This window comes from Hordeum vulgare, chromosome 7H (genome assembly GCF_904849725.1).
Source record: "Hordeum vulgare subsp. vulgare chromosome 7H, MorexV3_pseudomolecules_assembly, whole genome shotgun sequence".
NCBI lineage: Eukaryota > Viridiplantae > Streptophyta > Magnoliopsida > Poales > Poaceae > Hordeum > Hordeum vulgare.
The window spans coordinates 441102879-441125170 of NC_058524.1; the positions used below are offsets into that span (position 1 = coordinate 441102879).

At 44.9% G+C, this 22292-nt stretch overlaps 2 protein-coding genes and 1 non-coding gene across 3 annotated transcripts; 2 read left to right on the forward strand and 1 right to left on the reverse strand.

Moving 5' to 3' along the window:
• Nucleotides 1-249: 249 nt before the first annotated feature.
• On the forward strand, nt 250-3708 carry LOC123409698 (PHD finger protein EHD3-like). The gene is made up of 6 exons (XM_045102561.1): nt 250-390; nt 677-868; nt 980-1291; nt 1972-2061; nt 2205-2255; nt 2345-3708. The coding sequence occupies exons 1-6, from the start codon at nt 250-252 to the stop codon at nt 3245-3247; spliced, it is 1689 nt and encodes a 562-aa protein (XP_044958496.1). The 3' UTR covers nt 3248-3708.
• Nucleotides 3709-4000: 292 nt separating this feature from the next.
• Nucleotides 4001-6468, forward strand: LOC123412838 (UDP-galactose transporter 1-like). Its single transcript, XM_045105784.1, has 5 exons — nt 4001-4474; nt 4920-5169; nt 5249-5456; nt 5600-5831; nt 5925-6468. The coding sequence occupies exons 1-5, from the start codon at nt 4364-4366 to the stop codon at nt 6135-6137; spliced, it is 1014 nt and encodes a 337-aa protein (XP_044961719.1). The 5' UTR covers nt 4001-4363; the 3' UTR covers nt 6138-6468.
• Nucleotides 6469-7501: 1033 nt separating this feature from the next.
• TRNAR-UCU lies at nt 7502-7574 on the reverse strand. Its single transcript has one exon. It is a non-coding gene; the product is annotated as a tRNA-Arg (tRNA).
• Nucleotides 7575-22292: the final 14718 nt, after the last annotated feature.

The window sequence follows — 22292 nt, forward strand, 5'->3', positions numbered from 1 at the left end:
TTTCCGTTTTTCCTCTTCCCAAAACTCATCTCTCACCTTGTCCCGCTCCCCTCTCCTCTCTGCTTTGCTCTGCTGCTCCCCTCCCCTCCCCTCCCCCTCACCGGGAGATCCCAACCCAAATCCTCCTCCGTAACCCCCCGCCGGAAACCCTAGAAACTCGCTCCCTCTCACCCCTCCGAGGCTTCGCTCCCGGTTCCGGCCACGTGCGCGCTCTTTGCTGGGCATGTGCTGCGGCCGCCGTGCCGGAATATGACCTCCCAGGACGCCGCCGCCCCGCCGCTGGCCTCTCCCAAGCGCCCTGCCCCGGGGGAGCAGCCGTCGCCCGAGGTCCTCGTCACCTACAAGCGCCGCCGCACGGCCGCCTGCGGCGCCACCTCCGACCCCGGAGCGGTAAGCATTGCAATCCCTAGCCTGGTCGTCTTCTTTCTTCTTCCCCAGACCCCTTTCTTGCCGTTGCAGTTGGAATATTTGGCTGTCTTTGCTCTTTTGTGCCACCGGCCGGCCAAGATTTCATTTTGAAGCGCCTAGATTTGCACACTAGGTTCTTCCAATGCTATGAATCTTGCCGCTGCCTAGCAATTCTGTACCCAATAGACGAAATATCTTTTCCTCTGCAGATATTCTACATAACTGAAATCTGTGCTCACTGCTTTTCCTTTGCTTGCTCTGTCTGCAGCCTTGTGCCACCATCGTCCCCTGTAGCGGCAGTTCCGGGCAAGATGGCCACCACATGCTGCCCAGACATTGGATTACTTGGAGGGACACGTTGGAGGGTTTCCTGCAATCCCCAGGTGTAAATAAGGGTGGGGGGATTCAGAGCTGCATACAAGATGCGCTCAGATACAATTGCTGTCAATCAGTGCAAAAAGTCAGTAATGATGTTCTTGTTCAGAACATATATCTCATAGAAGAAGCAACCTAGTGTATAATGTCTATGATAGGAATTTCCCCTGATACTGAATTTCTCTGTGATTACCAGGGTGACCTAAATAAAGGCCAAGGAGCGTCAGAAGAGCATCCTGCTGGAGTAGCAGGTGCTAAAGAGATTAGCTCCTCTATTGCATTAAAAGATGCAACTGCAGCATCTTTGGATGCCAACACAGCAATGTGCAATAATGCTCTCCTTGACATTTTTGTCTCGGAGAAGTTTGCCTTGTTGTGTGATTTGCTAGTTGGAACTTTCCATGTGAGTAAGGTTCATGAGGTCATTGATTTGGGGAAAATTGACACCAACATGAGAAATGGAAACTATGCACGGAACCCGGCTCTGTTCAACGACCACATCCAGCAGGTAACTGCTTCTCAATCATTCATTGGAAAAAGTAGCCGCGTTCTTGATTATTACAATAGTTCAAAAAAGCTCTAGGTGTTAATTGTGTGTGCGTTTTGTCATCGCATTGCACTTTTATAACCAAGGCGCATGCTTATGCGCAGATTAAGCGTATTTCAGCGCTAGTCGTTTTCTTATCGCCTAGAGCCTAAGTGTGCCTTCTTTAACTATGATTATTACTGTGTTTTATGATTTCAAATAGAGACACGTCAGCATCACTTCTGCTTGGCAGCCTAGAACAGGCCTTTTATATACTGTAGTGTCTCAAATGGTCCCTGTATTTTCACCATGGCATCTGCGAGCACACGTAAATTGTCGAATCATTCTTCTGCATGTGCAGCTCAATGCTGGAGCATCAATCCAAGTGAGGAAGTTTTATTTTCCTCCTTTCGGTTACTAAAATGGACAGATAGCGAAAAACAACTTTAATGTGTTGGGGTAAAATCAACTAATGGTTAGATTCGGTGTAGCTGTGTAGACCTTAGTGCACCACCTCCTACCCCTCTGAGAAGACGTGTGCTGCTCTTCTTATTTTTGGTCTTTTCAACTTTTCATCCCTTTCTTTTGCTTGCTATAAGTATTTCATGAAACATTCAGGCAAATAATACTTTAATATGTATGTATATTTGTGCATGATATAGATATGGGAGAAGTTTGAACAAGTTGGCCGAGAGATGACAAGTCTAGCCAGCAATCTTCCAATCATTTCACGAGCTTCCTATCAGAAGCAAGTAAGTTTGCAGTTTTTGCCACCATAGTTAAGAGACATGTATTTCTGCATAACTGTACCTCAAGCTGCTGTCAATGCTTAACTTGTTGCTATAATTCGTCTTTATACTGGTGCTGGGCAATGCTTATGATATAATCTTTACAGGCTTCTGGAGTTTCTGAAGTAGAGGTTGCTGCTGAGCACAGGATCATAGAGGTAATCAGTCTGTTTGTGCACAGTTTGCTGGCTACTTTCTAAATTGTTACATTCAGTTGATAATTTCTACTGATTGTATATTTCATTAGGAAACTAGTTTGGGTGGTTTCGTCCAGAAAATCCCGAAGGATTCAAATACGACCACACAGTTCTCCCCATGTGATTCCGGTCATTCTACAATACCAAAGCGATCTGGGACATGTGGACTTGGGCGAACTTGCACTTGCAAACAATGTGGAACCAGTGCAGAGGAAGAAAAAAGCCTTATCTGTGATGGATGCGACACGACATACCACTTTGACTGTGTGAAGCGACTCCATCCTGCCATGACACAAATCCCGGACAACTGGCACTGCCCTGCCTGCAGCAACAATAAGGGAAAGGGAAAGGCTGCAGGCACCAAGAAGAACGTTCATGACAGCCTGCATGGTGATTGTCCTCTGTGTGACAAGCTTGAGGTCGTCAAGAAGGTAGAACCACCTGAAGTTGCCAGCGGAATCGAGGTAGTCGACGAAAGAGAAGGGAGCTCGGTGCCGAGCGTGGAGGAAGAGAACGAGCCGGATCTGTACACGACCGCCCTGTCGAAGCTGTGCAAGAACTGCGGCACGTGCGAGGACGACGACAAGCAGTTCCTGGTATGCGGCCACCCTTACTGCCCCTACAAGTTCTACCACATCCGGTGCCTGAGGACGAGCCAGATCGCGCTGGAGAAGCAGAAGAACCTGGAGTGCTGGTACTGCCCCTCCTGCCTCTGCAGGGGCTGCTTCAAGAACAAGGACGACGAGGAGATCACCCTGTGCGACGGGTGCGACGAGGCCTACCACGTGTACTGCATGACGCCCAAGCGCACCTGCGTCCCAAAGGGCCACTGGTACTGCCCGCTGTGCAGCGTGCGGCGGGCGAGGGAGGGGATGCAGAGGTACGAGAAGTCAATCCTGAATAAGCAACAACATATAGGCGCCAAGCGCGCGAGCCAGCCGGACAACGCATAGCAGCCTAGTTGATGATGATATTGCTTGGCCAAGAAGAGTAATAAGCAGAATTGCGTTTTGCAAGATTTTGCTTGGCCGAGCGTTTAGGTAAAGGAAAAAAGGAAGGGACGATGATCATTCTTTGGCCCTCGTTCTTGGGAGGGCCGGTCATTTTGTTATGTATACACTGGCTTGAAGAATAGTTGAATCAGAGCCAGTCAGTTGTGTAGTTTGACACTTACAGTGTGATGGAAGTCTCGCCTGATGAAACGCTTCTTTTATGTAGGCTGTATTATTATCTGCACGAAACATCACTTGATTTCTTGTGTTTTTTTACTTACTTAGTGCCAGTTGTTCCATTGTAACTCTTGTAAGGAACTAATGATGCCCTTGTCTATCTCTCCGTTTTCCCTGTTGTTTGGCTATGACTCACTGTACTTTCGTGTTATTTTACCTAATACTAGTAGTCCTATTTTCGGAAACTGATTTATTATTGTGACATTTTAATGCCATGTATAAATTATAATGCAATGTGCTTAGAGGGTGCTTGTGAGAAACGTATCAATTCAAACATGCCTCTAAACACATTGCATTGTGCTACAACATGGTTTGAGGGAGATTCGGAGCGGCAGATCATCAAATCCTAGGAGTTAAAAATGGTTTGCTAATTGCAGTGACGAATCTTGTTTGCAATCGCCCGTCATTATCTCGCGTGACACGTGTCCAGGCCAGGATAGGCCGCGTAGTAGAAGCATGACGTGAAGGCAGCCGCAACGCTTTCCATGATGACAGGGAACAGCCTCCCGTCCTCGCCCTCCTTCACACAAACCGAGCTCTCAACCTAAAACCGGGACGAATCCTGCCCTGGGTATCTATTCTCTTCTCACCTCTCCGATCTCTCGTGTTTCTCTTCGCTGGACATCGACGGCGCCGCCTCAAGTTCTCATCTTTCTAGAACCTTCTGGAAGAACCGGCGATGCCTTCTAGAGCGGGTCGTCCAGAGAGGAGTTTTCGATGGATTAATTGATTATTAATCAATTCATTCCGGAACGCCGGCCGGTTTCGGTTTCTTCCCTTGGCCTTCTTCTTCATCTTCTTCTTCATCTCTTGTGGAGGAGAGGCGTTTGTTTCCTTGCGATGGAGGAGGGGAAGATGGGGAACGTGGCGACGGTCCGGGCGGTGCTCGCCATCCTCCAATGGTGGGGCTTCAACGTCACCGTCATCATCATCAACAAGTGGATCTTCCAGGTCCCAACTCTTCTCCATCACCCCCTTTTATTTTTCCTCCTCATCCTCCTATGCACTTTCTCATGTTTGATCCGTGCCTTCAGGTGCAGATTAGTCAATGATTTTATCATGCCACTAAAGTAAAAACAAAAGGAATTATCGAATCAGGTTTCCTTGCCAATAGTAAAAAACATTTAGGATGAGAAACAAAACCTCAAGTCCTTTCTTTTGTTCATGTGTTTGATTGCTAGTTCATTCAGAGTTAAACTAGAGGGTAAACCAACAGTCCAACATGCCAGGTTTCAAACTTTATTCAGAGTTAAACTAGAAATAATAATACAACATCCTACACTACCTTCACATGTCTGAAAATAAAATGATCCTGAATGACGAATATCCTCATTTTCCAATAAAGAAATTATCTGCTCCTTGCTCTCGACGATTTAAAGTTTTTTCCTGGATGCAGAAACTGGAGTTCAAATTCCCTCTGACTGTGTCGTGCGTCCACTTCATATGCTCTTCTATTGGAGCCTATATCGCAATCAAAGTGCTCAAAGTAAAACCGCTGATCGAGGTCGCCCCCGAGGATCGCTGGAAAAGGATATTCCCCATGTCATTTGTGTTCTGCATAAACATCGTGCTGGGAAATATCAGCCTGCGGTACATCCCGGTCTCCTTCATGCAGACCATAAAATCTTTCACTCCTGCAACAACAGGTTCTCTCATTTCTTGCTCTACGATTCAACATGCCCTTTGCGCGACCGCTGCGGCATATTCTGATTCATTGAAGAACAGTTATTCTGCAGTGGTTGGTCTGGAGGAAATATTTTGAGTGGCGCATATGGGCTTCTTTGATTCCAATAGTGGGTGGAATCCTCTTAACTTCAGTAACTGAGCTTAGCTTCAATATGCTTGGTTTTTGCGCTGCCATGGTTGGCTGCCTCGCCACATCTACAAAGACTATCTTGGCAGAGTCCCTACTCCATGGATACAAATTTGACAGGTAAGAAGTTGATCTGATCAGTTCACAAAAGAAAAGATCACATATGACATGTCTGAGTTTTACAATAAAGAATTTAAGGGGAAGGATGGTTATTTTCATTTTCCTCTCAGTGAGCTGATTTCTTGTTCTTTTCTTCCCTGCAGCATTAACACCGTGTACTACATGGCACCCTTTGCCACCATGATACTATCGATACCAGCGATCGTACTCGAAGGGAGCGGCGTAATCAACTGGCTCTACACATATGATTCAACCGTCCCTGCACTAATCATCATAATCACCTCAGGAGTTCTAGCCTTCTGCCTCAACTTCTCCATCTTCTATGTTATCCATTCAACGACAGCGGTGACCTTCAATGTAGCCGGCAATCTCAAGGTGAGAGTGAGAGTGTGAGACTCTATTCCTCTTTGTTCTGCTTCTTCAGTTCAAGTTCAGCACTGACAAACTGGCATCATGATCGGCATGCAGGTTGCTGTCGCGGTACTGATCTCCTGGATGATCTTCCGCAACCCGATCTCCGCCATGAACGCAGTAGGGTGTGGGATCACGCTCGTCGGCTGCACCTTCTATGGCTATGTGAGGCATCTGATCTCCCAGCAGGCCTCCACCCCTAGCCCGCGCACCCCGAGAAGCCGGTTGGAGATGCTCCCCCTCGTAGGCGAAAAGCAAGAGAAGATCTAGCAGCAGGACATATAGGCGCTCTTGACAATCATAGGAATAATAAACACACAGCATTTGGGGTTAGAAAGAGCAAAGTTTCGTAGGATACATATTTTGGTGTTGGTAACGATGCTGTACTTGATCCACCAGACTTAATTTTGCTGTTGTTCCATGTCAGTTGCTGCACCCGGTTTGTTCTTCGTGGAACTCTGATCTGACATTTTTTGGTCTGTGCTGCTGGACAAATACTTTCTCGTGTCAGTATAAATTGTTCAGGATGCTGCTTGCAGTAGCACCTAACCATTGACGCTAGCAGATTGTTGCCCAAATTATGGCACAATTATTTTGTTTCCACTGAAGTGCTTTTTTAATTTTTGTGATGACTACAGCGGGCAAAAGCCGGCCTTAAGCATTTTCATATATATTGGAAAAACAGAAGATACAACACCATGGCTACAACATGTGACACTCGACACCCACAAGAAGGAACAGGGAGATAGATAGAGAACCAGAAACAAGCTACAAACAGCCATCACCAAGAACTAATAGCGCGTTTCCGTTAAAAACAGAAGTAACAAGTTCTTACACATGAATAGAGGAACAAGCACAGAACACCGCCTCAAGATGAGAACGCATAACATGATGATCAAAGGTAACCCATGTTCATTATGTTCCACGGAGCCCAGCATATAGCAGAAATGCCCAGCATGAACAAACGACCCCCACCGGGAGGAAAACACTAAACGAAGAAAAAGTTTGGCAGAGAAGAAATACGGCAGCTAGTATTTGGCACAACACCAGCAGATCCCCAAACCACCCCTAGGCCCTAGCAATTGAACACGAAGAACAATTGTCTCACAGTGTCGGCATTATCACAGAAGGAACATAAAATGGGACCTTGCCCAATTTCGCTTACACATGTTGTATCTCTAGTAAGCACAGGATCCTGAAGATGTCGCCTCGCAAACAGCTCAATCTTAGGGGGGATGTTCGCGCGCCAGATCCATCATCCGTGATGATGTTCCTGATTCATAGATTCGGTGTAAACTTACGCCTTGCTCGGATCCTCTCGGCTCCAAAACCACACCTCCCGGAGCGGAGGGAGCGGCAGCACAATCGCACGAAGTTGTTCAAACCGAGCTCCTCATGCGGAGTGGAGTTGTAAGACCTGAAGAGGTTCCGAACAGGCACGTAGCTTTTTATTTCATATTTTGCATCCGGAAATTCAGACTTGCTGTGAAGTGCAGCGTTCAAATATCGTATTTGTACAAAAGAAATGGATAAGTGTGGATAAGGAAAAAAACACAGCGTTCAAATATCGTATTTGTACAAAAGAAATGGATAAGTGTGGATAAGGAAAAAAAGAGAAACGCAAAAAAAAAACTCACGCTCGGTGGGACTCGAACCCACAATCCTTTGATTAGAAGTCAAATGCCTTGTCCATCAGGCCACGAGCGCCTTGTATTGGAATGTTTCAATTCAATTTACTAGACAAGTATCAGAAGTTAAAAGCTTCGGGACTTCGAAAGTTGCCAACAGCTCTTATATAAACCCCATGATACATGAGGTTAGCAAAATAAAAAATTAAAAAAAAACAGCTCTTATATATAAGTTGTATAGAATAATAATAATATATGATGATGTAGTGCGCAGGCTGGTTTTGTATCATGTGTATTTTTCATTTGCACGGCTTGTTTATTTAAAAGGAGCTGCTATGATCCCCGAGGAAATCATCCGCCTAGCGAGCCGTACGATCTAATCGAGGTGTTCGTTCGATCGTAGAACAACCCATCGCACCGGCGGCTCCATTGCAACCTCGACGAACAACCTTTCGACGTGATTCACTACAACTCCAACGACGCGCCGCGGCGGAGCTCCAATGACCCGAAGAGTGCTCCAACGCAACTCCGCTGCCGGCACACAACACCACGCCCTGTTGCATTTCACTGCACTTCCGTCGCTCACCGAAGTGTTTCACTGTAGCTCCGCCGCCGACGCGTAGCACCATGACCGTTGAACTGCAGCTCGGCCGCCCACCACCGACATGTTGCATTGCATCTGCGTCGTCGCCATGCGGCAGCGACCCGTTGAACTGCATCTCTGCCACCCACCGACACCAACTGATGCGAAGGGATTAAGGATCTCCTCCGGCCACGGAAGCAACACGGGCGTCTGTAGCATGGTGCCTATTGTGCACACCAGGTTGTAACAACGGATGCGGTGCCGACGCAACCTCATAGTGAGATGGTCGGAGGAGATGCAACAAGGTCTTCAATGGATCTCCACGTTCTTGGGACGACGATGCTCACGTGATACTACAGAGGATGGAGGTCAGCAGATGCAGGGTAACAAATGAGATCTGGACGGAGAGGTGATAGGAAAGAGGTAGGAGACGAGGGAGAAAAAATATGGGAAGAAAACTAGTGGCTCTAAAGAAAACGAGTGGTGCATCCCATGTAGGTCCGCCGCGACGCGTGGCGTGCGAGAAATCATCTGGTTGTTTCTAAGTGTTTTCCTTATTTAAATCATATATGCGGATATGTATGATTCTTTTTTGACATGTTATGTGACAAAAATATCCATTTCTACTATTTAGGCCTAATTCTTTTGGTGGTTGCCAAAATAAGTTGTCCCCTTTTCATGTTATTTTATAATCTATCCTCCTTTTCTGGGAGGCTTCCAAAAATTTAAGGGTGGATTTTAGAATTGTTGGGGAACGTCGCATGGGAAACAAAAAATTTCCTACGCGCACGAAGACCTATCATGGTGATGTCCATCTACGAGAGGGGATGAGTGATCTACGTACCCTCGTAGACCGTACAACAGAAGCGTTAGAGAACGCGGTTGATGTAGTGGAACGTCCTCACGTCCCTCGATCCGCCCCGCGAACAATCCCGCGATCAGTCCCACGATCTAGTACCGAACGGACGGCACCTCCGCGTTCAGCACATGTACAGCTCGACGATGATCTCGGCCTTCTTGATCCAGCAAGAGAGACGGAGAGGTAGAAGAGTTCTCCGGCAGCGTGACGGCGCTCCGGAGGTTGGTGATGACCTTGTCTCAGCAGGGCTCCGCCCGAGCTCCGCAGAAACGCGATCTAGAGGAAAAACCGTGGAGGTATGTGGTCGGGCTACCGTGGAAAAGTCGTCACAAATCAGCCCTAAAACCTCCGTATATATAGGTGAGAGGGAGGGGACCTTACCTTGGGGCCCAAGGGGGTCGGCCGAGTCCAAGGGGGAGGACTCTCCCCCCCCAAACCGAGTTGGACTAGGTTTGGTGGGAGGGAGTCCCCCTTCCTTCCCACCTCCTCCCTTTTTTTTTCTTTCTCTCTTGATTTTCTTCTCCTTGGTGCATAGGGCACTTGTGGGCTGTCCCACCAGCCCACTAAGGGCTGGTGTGTCTCCCCCAAGGCCTATGGGCTTCCCCGGGGTGGGTTGCCCCCCCCGGTGAACCCCCGGAACCCATTCGTCATTCCCGGTACATTCCCGGTAACTCCGAAAACCTTCCGGTAATCAAATGAGGTCATCCTATATATCAATCTTCGTTTCCGGACCATTCCGGAAACCCTCGTGACGTCCGTGATCTCATCCGGGACTCCGAACAACATTCGGTAACCAACCATATAACTCAAATACGCATAAAACAACGTCGAACCTTAAGTGTGCAGACCCTGCGGGTTCGAGAACTATGTAGACATGACCCGAGAGACTCCTCGGTCAATATCCAATAGCGGGACCTAGATGCCCATATTGGATCCTACATATTCTACGAAGATCTTATCGTTTGAACCTCAGTGCCAAGGATTCGTATAATCCCGTATGTCATTCCCTTTGTCCTTCGGTATGTTACTTGCCCGAGATTCGATCGTCAGTATCCGCATACCTATTTCAATCTCGTTTACCGGCAAGTCTCTTTACTCGTTCCGTAATACAAGATCCCGCAACTTACACTAAGTTACATTGCTTGCAAGGCTTGTGTGTGATGTTGTATTACCGAGTGGGCCCCGAGATACCTCTCCGTCACACGGAGTGACAAATCCCAGTCTTGATCCATACTAACTCAATTAACACCTTCGGAGATACCTGTAGAGCATCTTTATAGTCACCCAGTTACGTTGCGACGTTTGATACACACAAAGCATTCCTCCGGTGTCAGTGAGTTATATGATCTCATGGTCATAGGAATAAATACTTGACACGCAGAAAACAGTAGCAACAAAATGACACGATCAACATGCTACGTCTATTAGTTTGGGTCTAGTCCATCACGTGATTCTCCTAATGACGTGATCCAGTTATCAAGCAACAACACCTTGTTCATAATCAGAAGACACTGACTATCATCGATCAACTGGCTAGCCAACTAGAGGCATGCTAGGGACGGTGTTTTGTCTATGTATCCACACATGTAAATGAGTCTTCATTCAATACAATTATAGCATGGATAATAAACGATTATCTTGGTACAGGAATTATAATAATAACTATATTTATTATTGCTTCTAGGGCATAATTCCAACAGTCTCCCACTTGCACTAGAGTCAATAATCTAGCCCTCACATCACCATGTGAATTACATTGTAATAAATCTAACACCCATACAGTTCTGGTGTCGATCATGTTTTGGCCGTGGAAGAGGTTTAGTCAGCGGGTCTGCTACATTCAGATCCGTGTGCACTTTGCATATATTTACGTCCTTTTCCTCGACGTAGTCGCGGATGAGGTTGAAGCGTCGTTTGATGTGTCTAGTCTTCTTGTGAAACCGTGGTTCCTTTGCTAAGGCAATGGCACCCGTGTTGTCACAGAACAAGGTTATTGGATTCAGTGCGCTTGGCACCACTCCAAGATCCGTCATGAACTGCTTCATCCAGACACCCTCCTTAGCCGCCTCCGAGGCAGCCATGTACTCCGCTTCACATGTAGAATCTGCTACGACGCTTTGCTTGGAACTGCACCAGCTTACTGCACCCCCATTAAGAATAAATACGTATCCGGTTTGCGACTTAGAGTCGTCCGGATCTGTGTCAAAGCTTGCATCGACGTAACCTTTTACGGCGAGCTCTTCGTCACCTCCATACACGAGAAACATCTCCTTAGTCCTTTTCAGGTACTTCAGGATATTCTTGACCGCTGTCCAGTGATCCACTCCTGGATTACTCTGGAACCTACCTGCCATACTTATGGCCAGGCTAACATCCGGTCTAGTGCACAACATTGCATACATGATAGAACCTATGGCTGAAGCATAGGGGACGGAGCGCATATGCTCTCTATCTTCATCAGTTGCTGGGAACTGAGTCTTACTCAATCTTGTACCTTGTAAATCTGGCAAGAACCCTTTCTTGGACTGTTCCATTTTGAACCTCTTCAAAACTTTATCAAGGTATGTGCTTTGTGAAAGTCCTATCAGGCGTTTTGATCTATCCCTATAGATCTTAATGCCTAGAATGTAAGCAACTTCTCCTAGGTCCTTCATAGACAAACTTTTATTCAAGTAACCTTTTATGCTCTCCAAAAGCTCTACGTTGTTTCCAATCAGTAATATGTCATCCACATATAATATTAGAAACGCCACAGAGCTCCCACTCACTTTCTTGTAAATACAAGATTCTCCAACCACTTGTATAAACCCAAATGCTTTGATCACCTCATCAAAGCGTTTGTTCCAACTCCGAGATGCTTGCACCAGTCCATAAATGGATCGCTGGAGCTTGCACACCTTGTTAGCACTCTTAGGATCGACAAAACCTTCGGGTTGCATCATATACAACTCTTCCTTAAGGAAACCGTTAAGGAACGTCGTTTTGACATCCATCTGCCAGATTTCATAATCGAAAAATGCAGCTATTGCTAACATGATTCTGACGGACTTAAGCATCGCTACGGGTGAGAAAGTCTCATCTTAGTCAACTCCTGGAACTTGTGAAAAACCCTTTGCCACAAGTCGAGCTTTATAAACGGTCACATTACCGTCAGCGTCCGTCTTCTTCTTAAAGATCCATTTGTTCTGAATAGCCTTGCGGCCCTCAGGTAGTATCTCCAAAGTCCACACTTTGTTCTCATACATGGATCCTATCTCGGACTTCATGGCTTCTAGCCATTTGTTGGAATCTGGGCCCACCATTGCTTCTTCATAATTTGCAGGTTCATTGTTGTCTAACAACATGATTGATAAGACGGGATTACCGTACCACTCTGGAGCAGCGCGTGATCTCGTCGACCTGCGTGGTTCAGAAACTTGAACTGGAGTTTCATGATCACCATCATTAACTTCCTCCTCAACCGGCGTCGCAACGACAGAGGTTTCCCCTTGCCCTGCGCCACCATCCAGAGGGATGAGAGGTTCGACAACCTCGTCAAGTTCTATCTTCCTCCCACTCAATTCTCTCGAGAGAAACTCCTTCTCGAGAAAAGCTCCGTTCTTAGCAACAAACACTTTGCCCTCGGATTTGAGATAGAAGGTGTACCCAACTGTCTCTTTTGGGTAACCTATGAAGACGCACTTTTCCGCTTTGGGTTCCAGCTTTTCAGGCTGAAGCTTTTTGACATAAGCATCACATCCCCAAACTTCAAGAAACGACAACTTTGGTCTTTTGCCATACCACAATTCGTATGGTGTCGTCTCAACGGATTTTGATGGTGCCCTATTTAAAGTGAATGCAGCTGTTTCTAATGCATAACCCCAAAATGATAACGGCAAATCAGTAAGAGACATCATAGATCGCACCATCTCTAACAAAGTACGATTACGACGTTCGGACACACCATTACGCTGTGGTGTTCCAGGCGGTGTCAACTGTGAAACAATTCCACATTTTCTTAAGTGATCACCAAACTCGAAACTCAGATATTCACCCCCACGATCAGACCGTAGGAACTTGATCTTCTTGTTACGATGATTTTCCACTTCACTCTGAAATTGCTTGAACTTTTCAAATGTTTCAGACTTGTGCTTCATCAAGTAGACATAACCATACCTACTCAAATCGTCAGTGAAGGTGAGAAAATAACGATATCCGCCGCGTGCCTCCACGCTCATTGGACCACACACATCAGTATGTATGATTTCCAATAAGTCACTTGCACGCTCCATTGTTCCGGAGAACGCAGTCTTAGTCATCTTGCCCATGAGGCATGGTTCGCACGTGTCAAGTGAATCAAAGTCAAGTGACTCCAAAAGTCCATCAGCATGGAGTTTCTTCATGCGCTTTACACCAATATGACCCAAGCGGCAGTGCCACAAAAATATGGCGCTATCATTGTTTACTCTAACTCTTTTGGTCTCAATGTTATGTATATGCGTATCGCTATCAAGATCCAATATGAACAATCCTCTCACATTCGGTGCATGACCATAAAAGATGTTACTCATAGAAATAGAACAACCATTATTCTCTGACTTAAAAGAGTAACCGTCTCGCAATAAACAAGATCCAGATATAATATTCATGCTCAACGCAGGCACTAAATAGCAATGATTTAAGTTCATCACTAATCCCGACGGTAGCTGAAGTGACACTGTGCCGACGGCGATTGCATCAACCTTGGAACCATTTCCTACGCGCATCGTCACTTCATCTTTCGCCAGCCTTCGTCTATTCCGCAGTTCCTGTTTCGAGTTGCAAATATGAGCAACAGAACCGGTATCGAATACCCAGGCACTACTACGAGAGCCGGTTAAGTACACATCAATAACATGTATATCAAATATACCTGATTTTTCTTTGCCCGCCTTCTTATCTGCCAAATACTTGGGGCAATTGCGCTTCTAGTGACCCATACCCTTGCAATAGTAGCACTCCGTTTCAGGCTTAGGTCCAGCCTTGGGTTTCTTCGGCGGATTGGCAACAGGCTTGCCGCTCTTCCTTGAATTGCCCTTCTTGCCTTTGCCGTTTCTCTTGAAACTAGTGGTCTTATTCACCATCAACACTTGATGCTCTTTACGGAGTTCAGACTCTGTGACTTTCAACATCGCAAACAACTCGCCGGGAGACTTGTTCATCCCTTGCATGTTGTAGTTCAACACAAAGCCTTTGTAGCTTGGCGGCAGTGATTGAAGGATTCTGTCAGTGATATCTTCTTGCGGGAGTTCAATCCCCAGCTCAGCTAGACGGTTTGAGTACCCACATTTTGAGCACATGTTCACTGATAGACGAGTTTTCCTCCATCTTGCAAGCATAGAATTTATCGGAGGTCTCATACCTCTCGATCCGGGCGTTCTTCTGAAAGATAAACTCCAACTCCTGGAACATCTCAAATGCTCCATGACGCTCAAAGCGACGTTGAAGTCCCGGTTCTAAGCCATACAAGACTGCACATTGAACTATTGAGTAGTCCTCCTTACGTGCTAACCAAGCGTTCTTAACATCCTGATCAGCCGTAGCGGGTGGTGCATCTCCTAGCGCAGCACTAAGGACATAATCCTTCTTCCCAGCTTGTAAGATTAGCTTAAGATTACGAGCCCAGTCTACAAAGTTGCTTCCATCATCTTTTAACTTAGCATTCTCTAGGAACGTATTAAAATTCAGGATGACTGTCGCGTGAGCCATGATCTACAACACAAATATATTCAAAGTGGACTTAGACTATGTTCAAGATAATTAGAGTTTAACTTAATCAAATTATATGCTAAACTCCCACTCAAAAAGTACATCTCTCTAGTCATTTGAGTGGTTCATGATCCACTTACACTATCCCAAGTCCGATCATCACGTGAGTTGAGTATAGTTTCAGTGGTAAGCATCCCTATGCTAATCATATCATCTATATGATTCATGATCGACCTTTCGGTCTCATGTGTTCCGAGGCCATGTCTGCACATGCTAGGCTCGTCAAGCTTAACCCGAGTGTTCCGCGTGCGCAACTGTTTTGCACCCGTTGTATGTGAACGTTGAGTCTATCACACCCGATCATCACGTGGTGTCTCGAAACGACGAACTGTAGCAACGGTGCACAGTCGGGGAGAACACAATTTCGTCTTGAAATTTTAGTGAGAGATCACCTCATAATGCTACCGTTGGTCTAAGCAAAACAAGGTGCATAAAAGGATTAACATCACATGCAATTCATAAGTGACATGATATGGGCATCATCACGTGCTTCTTGATCTCCATCACCAAAGCACCGGCACGATCTTCTTGTCACCGGCGCCACACCATGATCTACCATCAACGTGTTGCCATCGGGGTTGTCATGCTACTCATGCTATTACTACTAAAGCTACATCCTAGCAAAATAGTAAACGCATATGCAAGCACAAACGTTAGTATAAAGACAACCCTATGGTTCCTGCCGGTTGCCGTACCATCGACGTGCAAGTCGATATTTCTATTACAACATGATCATCTCATACATCCAATATATCACGTCACATCGTTGGCCATATCACATCACAATCATACCCTGCAAAAACAAGTTAGACGTCCTCTAATTTTGTTGTTGCATGTTTTACGTGGTGACCATGGGTATCTAGTAGGATCGCATCTTACTTACGCAAACACCACAACGGAGATATATGAGTTGCTATTTAACCTCATCCAAGGACCTCCTCGGTCAAATCCGATTCAACTAAAGTTGGAGAAACCGACACTTGCCAGTCATCTTTGAGCAAAGGGGGTTACTCGTAACGATGAAACCAGTCTCTCGTAAGCGTACGAGTAATGTCGGTCCAAGCCGCTTCAATCCAACAATACCGCGGAATCAAGAAAAAACTAAGGAGGGCAGCAAAACGCACATCACCGCCCACAAAAACTTTTGTGTTCTACTCGAGAAGACATCTACGCATGAACCTAGCGCATGATGCCACTGTTGGGGAACGTCGCATGGGAAACAAAAAAATTCCTACGCGCACGAAGACCTATCATGGTGATGTCCATCTACGAGAGGGGATGAGTGATCTACGTACCCTCGTAGACCGTACAACAGAAGCGTTAGAGAACGCGGTTGATGTAGTGGAACGTCCTCACGTCCCTCGATCCGCCCCGCGAACAATCCCACGATCAGTCCCACGATCTAGTACCGAACGGACGGCACCTCCGCGTTCAGCACACGTACAGCTCGACGATGATCTCGGACTTCTTGATCCAGCAAGAGAGACGGAGAGGTAGAAGAGTTCTCCGGCAGCGTGACGGTGCTCCGGAGGTTGGTGATGACCTTGTCTCAGCAGGGCTCCGCCCGAGCTCCGCAGAAACGCGATCTAGAGGAAAAACCGTGGAGGTATGTGGTCAGGCTGCCGTGGAAAAGTCGTCACAAATCAGCCCTAAAACCTCCGTATATATAGGTGGGAGGGAGGGGACCTTGCCTTGGGGCCCAAGGGGGTCGGCCGAGTCCAAGGGGGAGGACTCTCCCCCCCAAACCGAGTTGGACTAGGTTTGGTGGGAGGGAGTCCCCCTTCCTTCCCACCTCCTCCCTTTTTTTTTCTTTCTCTCTTGATTTTCTTCTCCTTGGCGCATAGGGCACTTGTGGGCTGTCCCACCAGCCCACTAAGGGCTGGTGTGTCTCCCCCAAGGCCTATGGGCTTCCCCGGGGTGGGTTGCCCCCCCCGGTGAACCCCCGGAACCCATTCGTCATTCCCGGTACATTCCCGGTAACTCCGAAAACCTTCCGGTAATCAAATGAGGTCATCCTATATATCAATCTTCGTTTCCGGACCATTCCGGAAACCCTCGTGACGTCCGTGATCTCATCCGGGACTCCGAACAACATTCGGTAACCAACCATATAACTCAAATACGCATAAAACAACGTCGAACCTTAAGTGTGCAGACCCTGCGGGTTCGAGAACTATGTAGACATGACCCGAGAGACTCCTCGGTCAATATCCAATAGCGGGACCTGGATGCCCATATCGGATCCTACATATTCTACGAAGATCTTATCGTTTGAACCTCAATGCCAAGGATTCGTATAATCCCGTATGTCATTCCCTTTGTCCTTCGGTATGTTACTTGCCCGAGATTCGATCGTCAGTATCCGCATACCTATTTCAATCTCGTTTACCGGCAAGTCTCTTTACTCGTTCCGTAATACAAGATCCCGCAACTTACACTAAGTTACATTGCTTGCAAGGCTTGTGTGTGATGTTGTATTACCGAGTGGGCCCCAAGATACCTCTCCGTCACACGGAGTGACAAATCCTAGTCTTGATCCATACTAACTCAACTAACACCTTCGGAGATACCTGTAGAGCATCTTTATAGTCACCCAGTTACGTTGCGACGTTTGATACACACAAAGCATTCCTCCGGTGTCAGTGAGTTATATGATCTCATGGTCATAGGAATAAATACTTGACACGCAGAAAACAGTAGCAACAAAATGACACGATCAACATGCTACGTCTATTAGTTTGGGTCTAGTCCATCACGTGATTCTCCTAATGACGTGATCCAGTTATCAAGCAACAACACCTTGTTCATAATTAGAAGACACTGACTATCATCGATCAACTGGCTAGCCAACTAGAGGCATGCTAGGGACGGTGTTTTGTCTATGTATCCACACATGTAAATGAGTCTTCATTCAATACAATTATAGCATGGATAATAAACGATTATCTTGATACAGGAATTATAATAATAACTATATTTATTATTGCTTCTAGGGCATAATTCCAACAAGAATAAGCTGGAGCGGGGCACCTTACGTCATAAGTTGTCAAAAGAACCCGACCTTAATCTAAATTTCTTGCATGTTCGAGCGGGTCCAAGGGACATAATCGATATCTTTGTTCTACCCGTCACTTCTTTTTGTGGGGAATTTAAGGAGCTTGCTTCAACAAAAAGGAGCTGGCTAATTTGACTAATATGTTTACATGTTGAAATACAAAAGATGAAGTTGACAAAGCTAGCTCTCGAACTTCTAAGAGAATCGATGCCACAACCGACACAAAGTTGTGGAGAGAAGTGCATTGATAGACCAATTCATGTGAATCTATCTCTATTATCTCTCATCAAGGTTCACAACCCTATCATTATGAATTTGCACCCACCTCTTCATCGAGGCCATATCATGCATCAGAACTACTTGGGACCAAATAAAATTAACATGCAAAGCTCAAGAACAGGGTCACCAAGGCAGCAACAATATGCAATGAATAAAGCACTAGAACAAAAACTAATTGGATGAATGGAGGAGTCACATACCAAGGAACAATTCCCCAAAATAGTTTGGTGAATGGGGATTTGCACAAGGAGATCAAAAATGCAGCAAAATGAGCAAGAACACGGGTTTGAGTTGTGAAATGATTTTTTCTGGAGGTAGGCGAAGATGATGGGTGCTGGAATAAGTGGAGGGGGCCACATGGGACCCACGAGCCTGCGAGGCACGCCCAGGGGGGTGGCCGCGCCTCCTGGACTCGTGGCCCACTGGTGCATCCCCCTGACTAGTTATCTATCTCAGAAATTTTTAAATATTCCAGAAAAAATCATACTTGAATTTCAGGCCATATGGAGAACTTTTATTTTCAGGTCACTTTTCTATTGAACGGAAAACGCAGAAAACACGAAAATAAAGCTATATTTATCATTTTTCTTCTAAAAAAACAAAAAGTAAAAGTTGGGAACAGAAGTTTGTGACTCCTAGATTCATCCATCTGATGGTCATCAAAAGAAATCTGTCAATGAGGTTGATCAAGTCTCCTTGACAAACTTTTTCGAATCACATAAAACCGGAGAATTTTTGAATAATCACTAGGTTACCTCAACTGGGATGTGCATATCCCCAACAAGTATATCATATTTCATCTTGACAGTAGGTATAGGGCATTCAAAGCTTCCAATAATAATTGATGAAGATTTTTCAATAGCATTTATGCAATGAACTCGATATTGTTTCTTCGGAAAGTGCACCGTGTGCTCATTACCATTAACATGGAAAGTGACATTACCTTTGTTGCAATCAATAACAGCCCCTGCAGTGTTTAAAAAGGGTCTTCCAAGGATGACCTCCATGCATCATCCTCGGGAATATCAAGAATAACAAAGTCCGTTAAGATAGTAACGTTCACAACCACAACATGCACATCCTCGCAAATGCCGATAGGTAAAGCAGTTGATTTGTCGGCCATTTGCAAAGACATTTTTAGTAGGTGTCAACTTATCCAATTCAAGTCTACGATATAAAGAGAGAGGCATAACACTAACACCGGCTCCAAGATCACATAAAGCAGTTCTAACATAATTTCCTTTAATGTAGCAAGGTATAGTGGGCACTCCGGGATCACCTAGTTTCTTAGGAGTCCCACCCTTAAAAGTGTAATTAGCAAGCATGGTAGAAATCTCAACATCAGGTATCTTCCTTTTATTAGTCACAATATATATCATGTACTTAGCATAAGGAGACATTTTAAGCATATCAGTCAAACGCATTTGCAAAAAGACAGGTCTAATCATTTCAACAAAGCGCTCAAAAATCCTCATCATCCTTTTTCTTGGATGGTTTGGGGGAAAGGGCATGGGTTTGTGAACCCATGGTTCTCTTTCTTTACCATGCTTCCTAGCAATATAATCATTCTTGTCATATCTCTTGTTCTTAGGTTGTGGGTTATCAAGATCAACAGCAGGTTCAATCTCCACATCCTTATCATTACTAGGTTGAGCATCAACATGAACACCATTATCAGTATTATCACTAGGCTCATGTTCATCACCAGATTGTGTTTCGGCATCAGAAATAGTGACATCATTTGGATTCTCAGGTGTAACAGCAACAGGTTTACTAGCATGCAAGTCCCTATCATCTTTATTTTTCTTCCTATTACCAGGATGACTAGGTGCATCAATATTAACTTCTTGAGAATCTTGCTCAATTCTCTTAGGATGGCCCTCAGGATACAAAGGTTCCTGAGTCATTCTACCACCTCTAGTAACAACTCTAACAGAATTGTCATTCAATTCATTAAGCAAGCCATTATGAGCCTTAAGTACTTGTTCTACTTGAGTAGTGACCATAAAAGCATGTTTACCAATAAGCTTAAGATCGTTAACATTTCTATCCACACAAGCACTTATATGATTAATCATACGAGCATTTTGCTGTAGTTGTCTGCTAACATAATCATTAAAACTTTGTTGTTTGGCAACAAAGTTATCAAATTCATCTAAGCATAAGCTAGGAGGCTTATCATAAGGAATATCACTCTCATTGAATCTACAAAGAGAATTTACCTCTACTACCTGTGTCGGGTTATCAAGACCGTGTATTTCTTCAATAGGTGGTAGATTCTTAACATCTTCAAATTTAATACCTTTCTCTTGCATAGATTTCTTGGCTTCTTGCATATCTTCAGGACTGAGGAATAGAATACCTCTTCCCTTTGGAGTTGGCTTCGGAGGTGGTTCGGGAATAGTCCAAGCATTATCATTGCTCAAGATATTATTCAATAGAATTTCAGCTTGTTCCACAGTTCGTTCCCTGAAAACATAACCAACACAACTATCTAGGTGGTCCCTAGAAGCATCGGTTAGTCCATTATAAAAGATATCAAGTATTTCATTTTTCTTAAGAGGGTGATCATGCAAAGCATTATGTAACTGGACAAGCCTCCCCAAGCTTGTGGGAGACTCTCTTCTTCAACTTGCACAAAGTTATATATATCCTGCAAGGCAGCTTGTTTCTTATGGGCAGGAAAATATTTCTCAGGGATGTAGTATATCATATCCTGGGGACTACGCACACAACCAGGAGCAAGAGAAGTAAACCAAGTTTTAGCATCACTCTTTAGTGAGAAAGGAAACGACTTAAGGATATAGTAATGGCGAATTTTTTTCCTCATTAGTGAATAGGGTGGCTATATCATTCAGTCTAGTAAGATGTGCTACAATAATTTCAGATTCATAACCATGAAAAGGATCAGATTCAACCAAAGTGATTAACTCAGGATTGACAAAGAATTCATAATCCTTATCAGTAACAAAGATGGGTGAAGTAGCAAACTTAGGATCATATTTCATTCTAGCATTCAGAGAATTTTTCTTTCCACTTGCGTAATAAATTCTCAAGATAATAGCTATCCTTACAAGCAAGAAAGTCTTCAGCTACCTCTCCCTCCATAACATAACCCTTAGGTATATCAGGCAATTCATATCTAAGATAGCTAGGTCTAACAGGTGAAACAGGAGGTTCCATTTCAATAATTTCATCAGTTTCACAAGTATCATTAGATTCAGCAGTAACTCTAGAAATTTGTGCATCAATAAATTCACCCAGTGGCATATCATTATCAAGCAAAGCATCATCATAAGCATCATGGATAGCAGAAGTAGCATCATCAAGCACATGCGACATATCAGAATTACTAGTAGGCGGTGGTGTCGCAAATTTACTTATAACTGAAGGTGAATCAAGTGCAGAGCTAGATGGCAGTTCCTTACATGTCCTCGTAGTTGAGGGCAAAACTTTAGTTTTTGGATCTCTCAGATTCCTCATAGTGATCAACAGATATAAATCCTAAGTGACTCATAGAATAGCACTATGCTCCCCGACAACGGCGCCAGAAAAAGGTCTTGATAACCCACAAGTATAGGGGATCGCAACAGTTTTCGAGGGTAGAGTATTCAACCCAAATTTATTGATTCGACACAAGGGGAGCCAAAGAATATTCTCGAGTATTAGCAGTTGATTTGTCAAAACCACACCTGAAAAACTTAGTATCTGCAGCAAAGTTTGAGTAGCAAAGTAGTATGATAGTAACGATAGCAATGGTAACAGTAGCAGTAGTGATTTGTATAGCAAGTGTGACAGCAATAGCGATAAAGTAACTTAGCAAGGACGAGTATAGGAAAAGCTCGTAGGCATTGGATCGGTGATGGATAATTATGTCGGATGACATTCATCATGTAATAGTTATAACATAGGGTCATATGTAACTAGCTCTAGTTCGTCAATGTAATGTAGGCATGTATTCCGTATTTAGTCATACGTCCTTATGGAAAAGAACTTGCATGACATCTTTTGTCCATCCCTCCCTTAGAATCGGGGTCCTAATGGAAACTAAGGGATATTAAGGTCTCCTTTTAATAGAGAACTGGAACAAAGCATTAGCACATAGTGAATACATGAACTCCTCATACTGTGGTCATCTCCGGGAGTGGTTCCGGTTATTGTCACTCCGGGGTTGCTGGGTCATAACACATAGTAGGTGACTACAACCTACAAGATACACATATATTGATGAAAA

Coding starts and splice junctions, on each gene's coding strand:
- LOC123412838 (XM_045105784.1), top strand. CDS start 4,364: ATGGAGGAGGGGAAGATGGGGAACGTGGCGACGGTCCGGGCGGTGCTC. Junction 4,475..4,919: donor TCAACAAGTGGATCTTCCAG/GTCCCAACTCTT, acceptor TCCTGGATGCAG/AAACTGGAGTTCAAATTCCC. Junction 5,832..5,924: donor ATGTAGCCGGCAATCTCAAG/GTGAGAGTGAGA, acceptor ATCGGCATGCAG/GTTGCTGTCGCGGTACTGAT.
- LOC123409698 (XM_045102561.1), top strand. CDS start 250: ATGACCTCCCAGGACGCCGCCGCCCCGCCGCTGGCCTCTCCCAAGCGC. Junction 391..676: donor CCACCTCCGACCCCGGAGCG/GTAAGCATTGCA, acceptor CTCTGTCTGCAG/CCTTGTGCCACCATCGTCCC. Junction 1,292..1,971: donor TCAACGACCACATCCAGCAG/GTAACTGCTTCT, acceptor TGCATGATATAG/ATATGGGAGAAGTTTGAACA.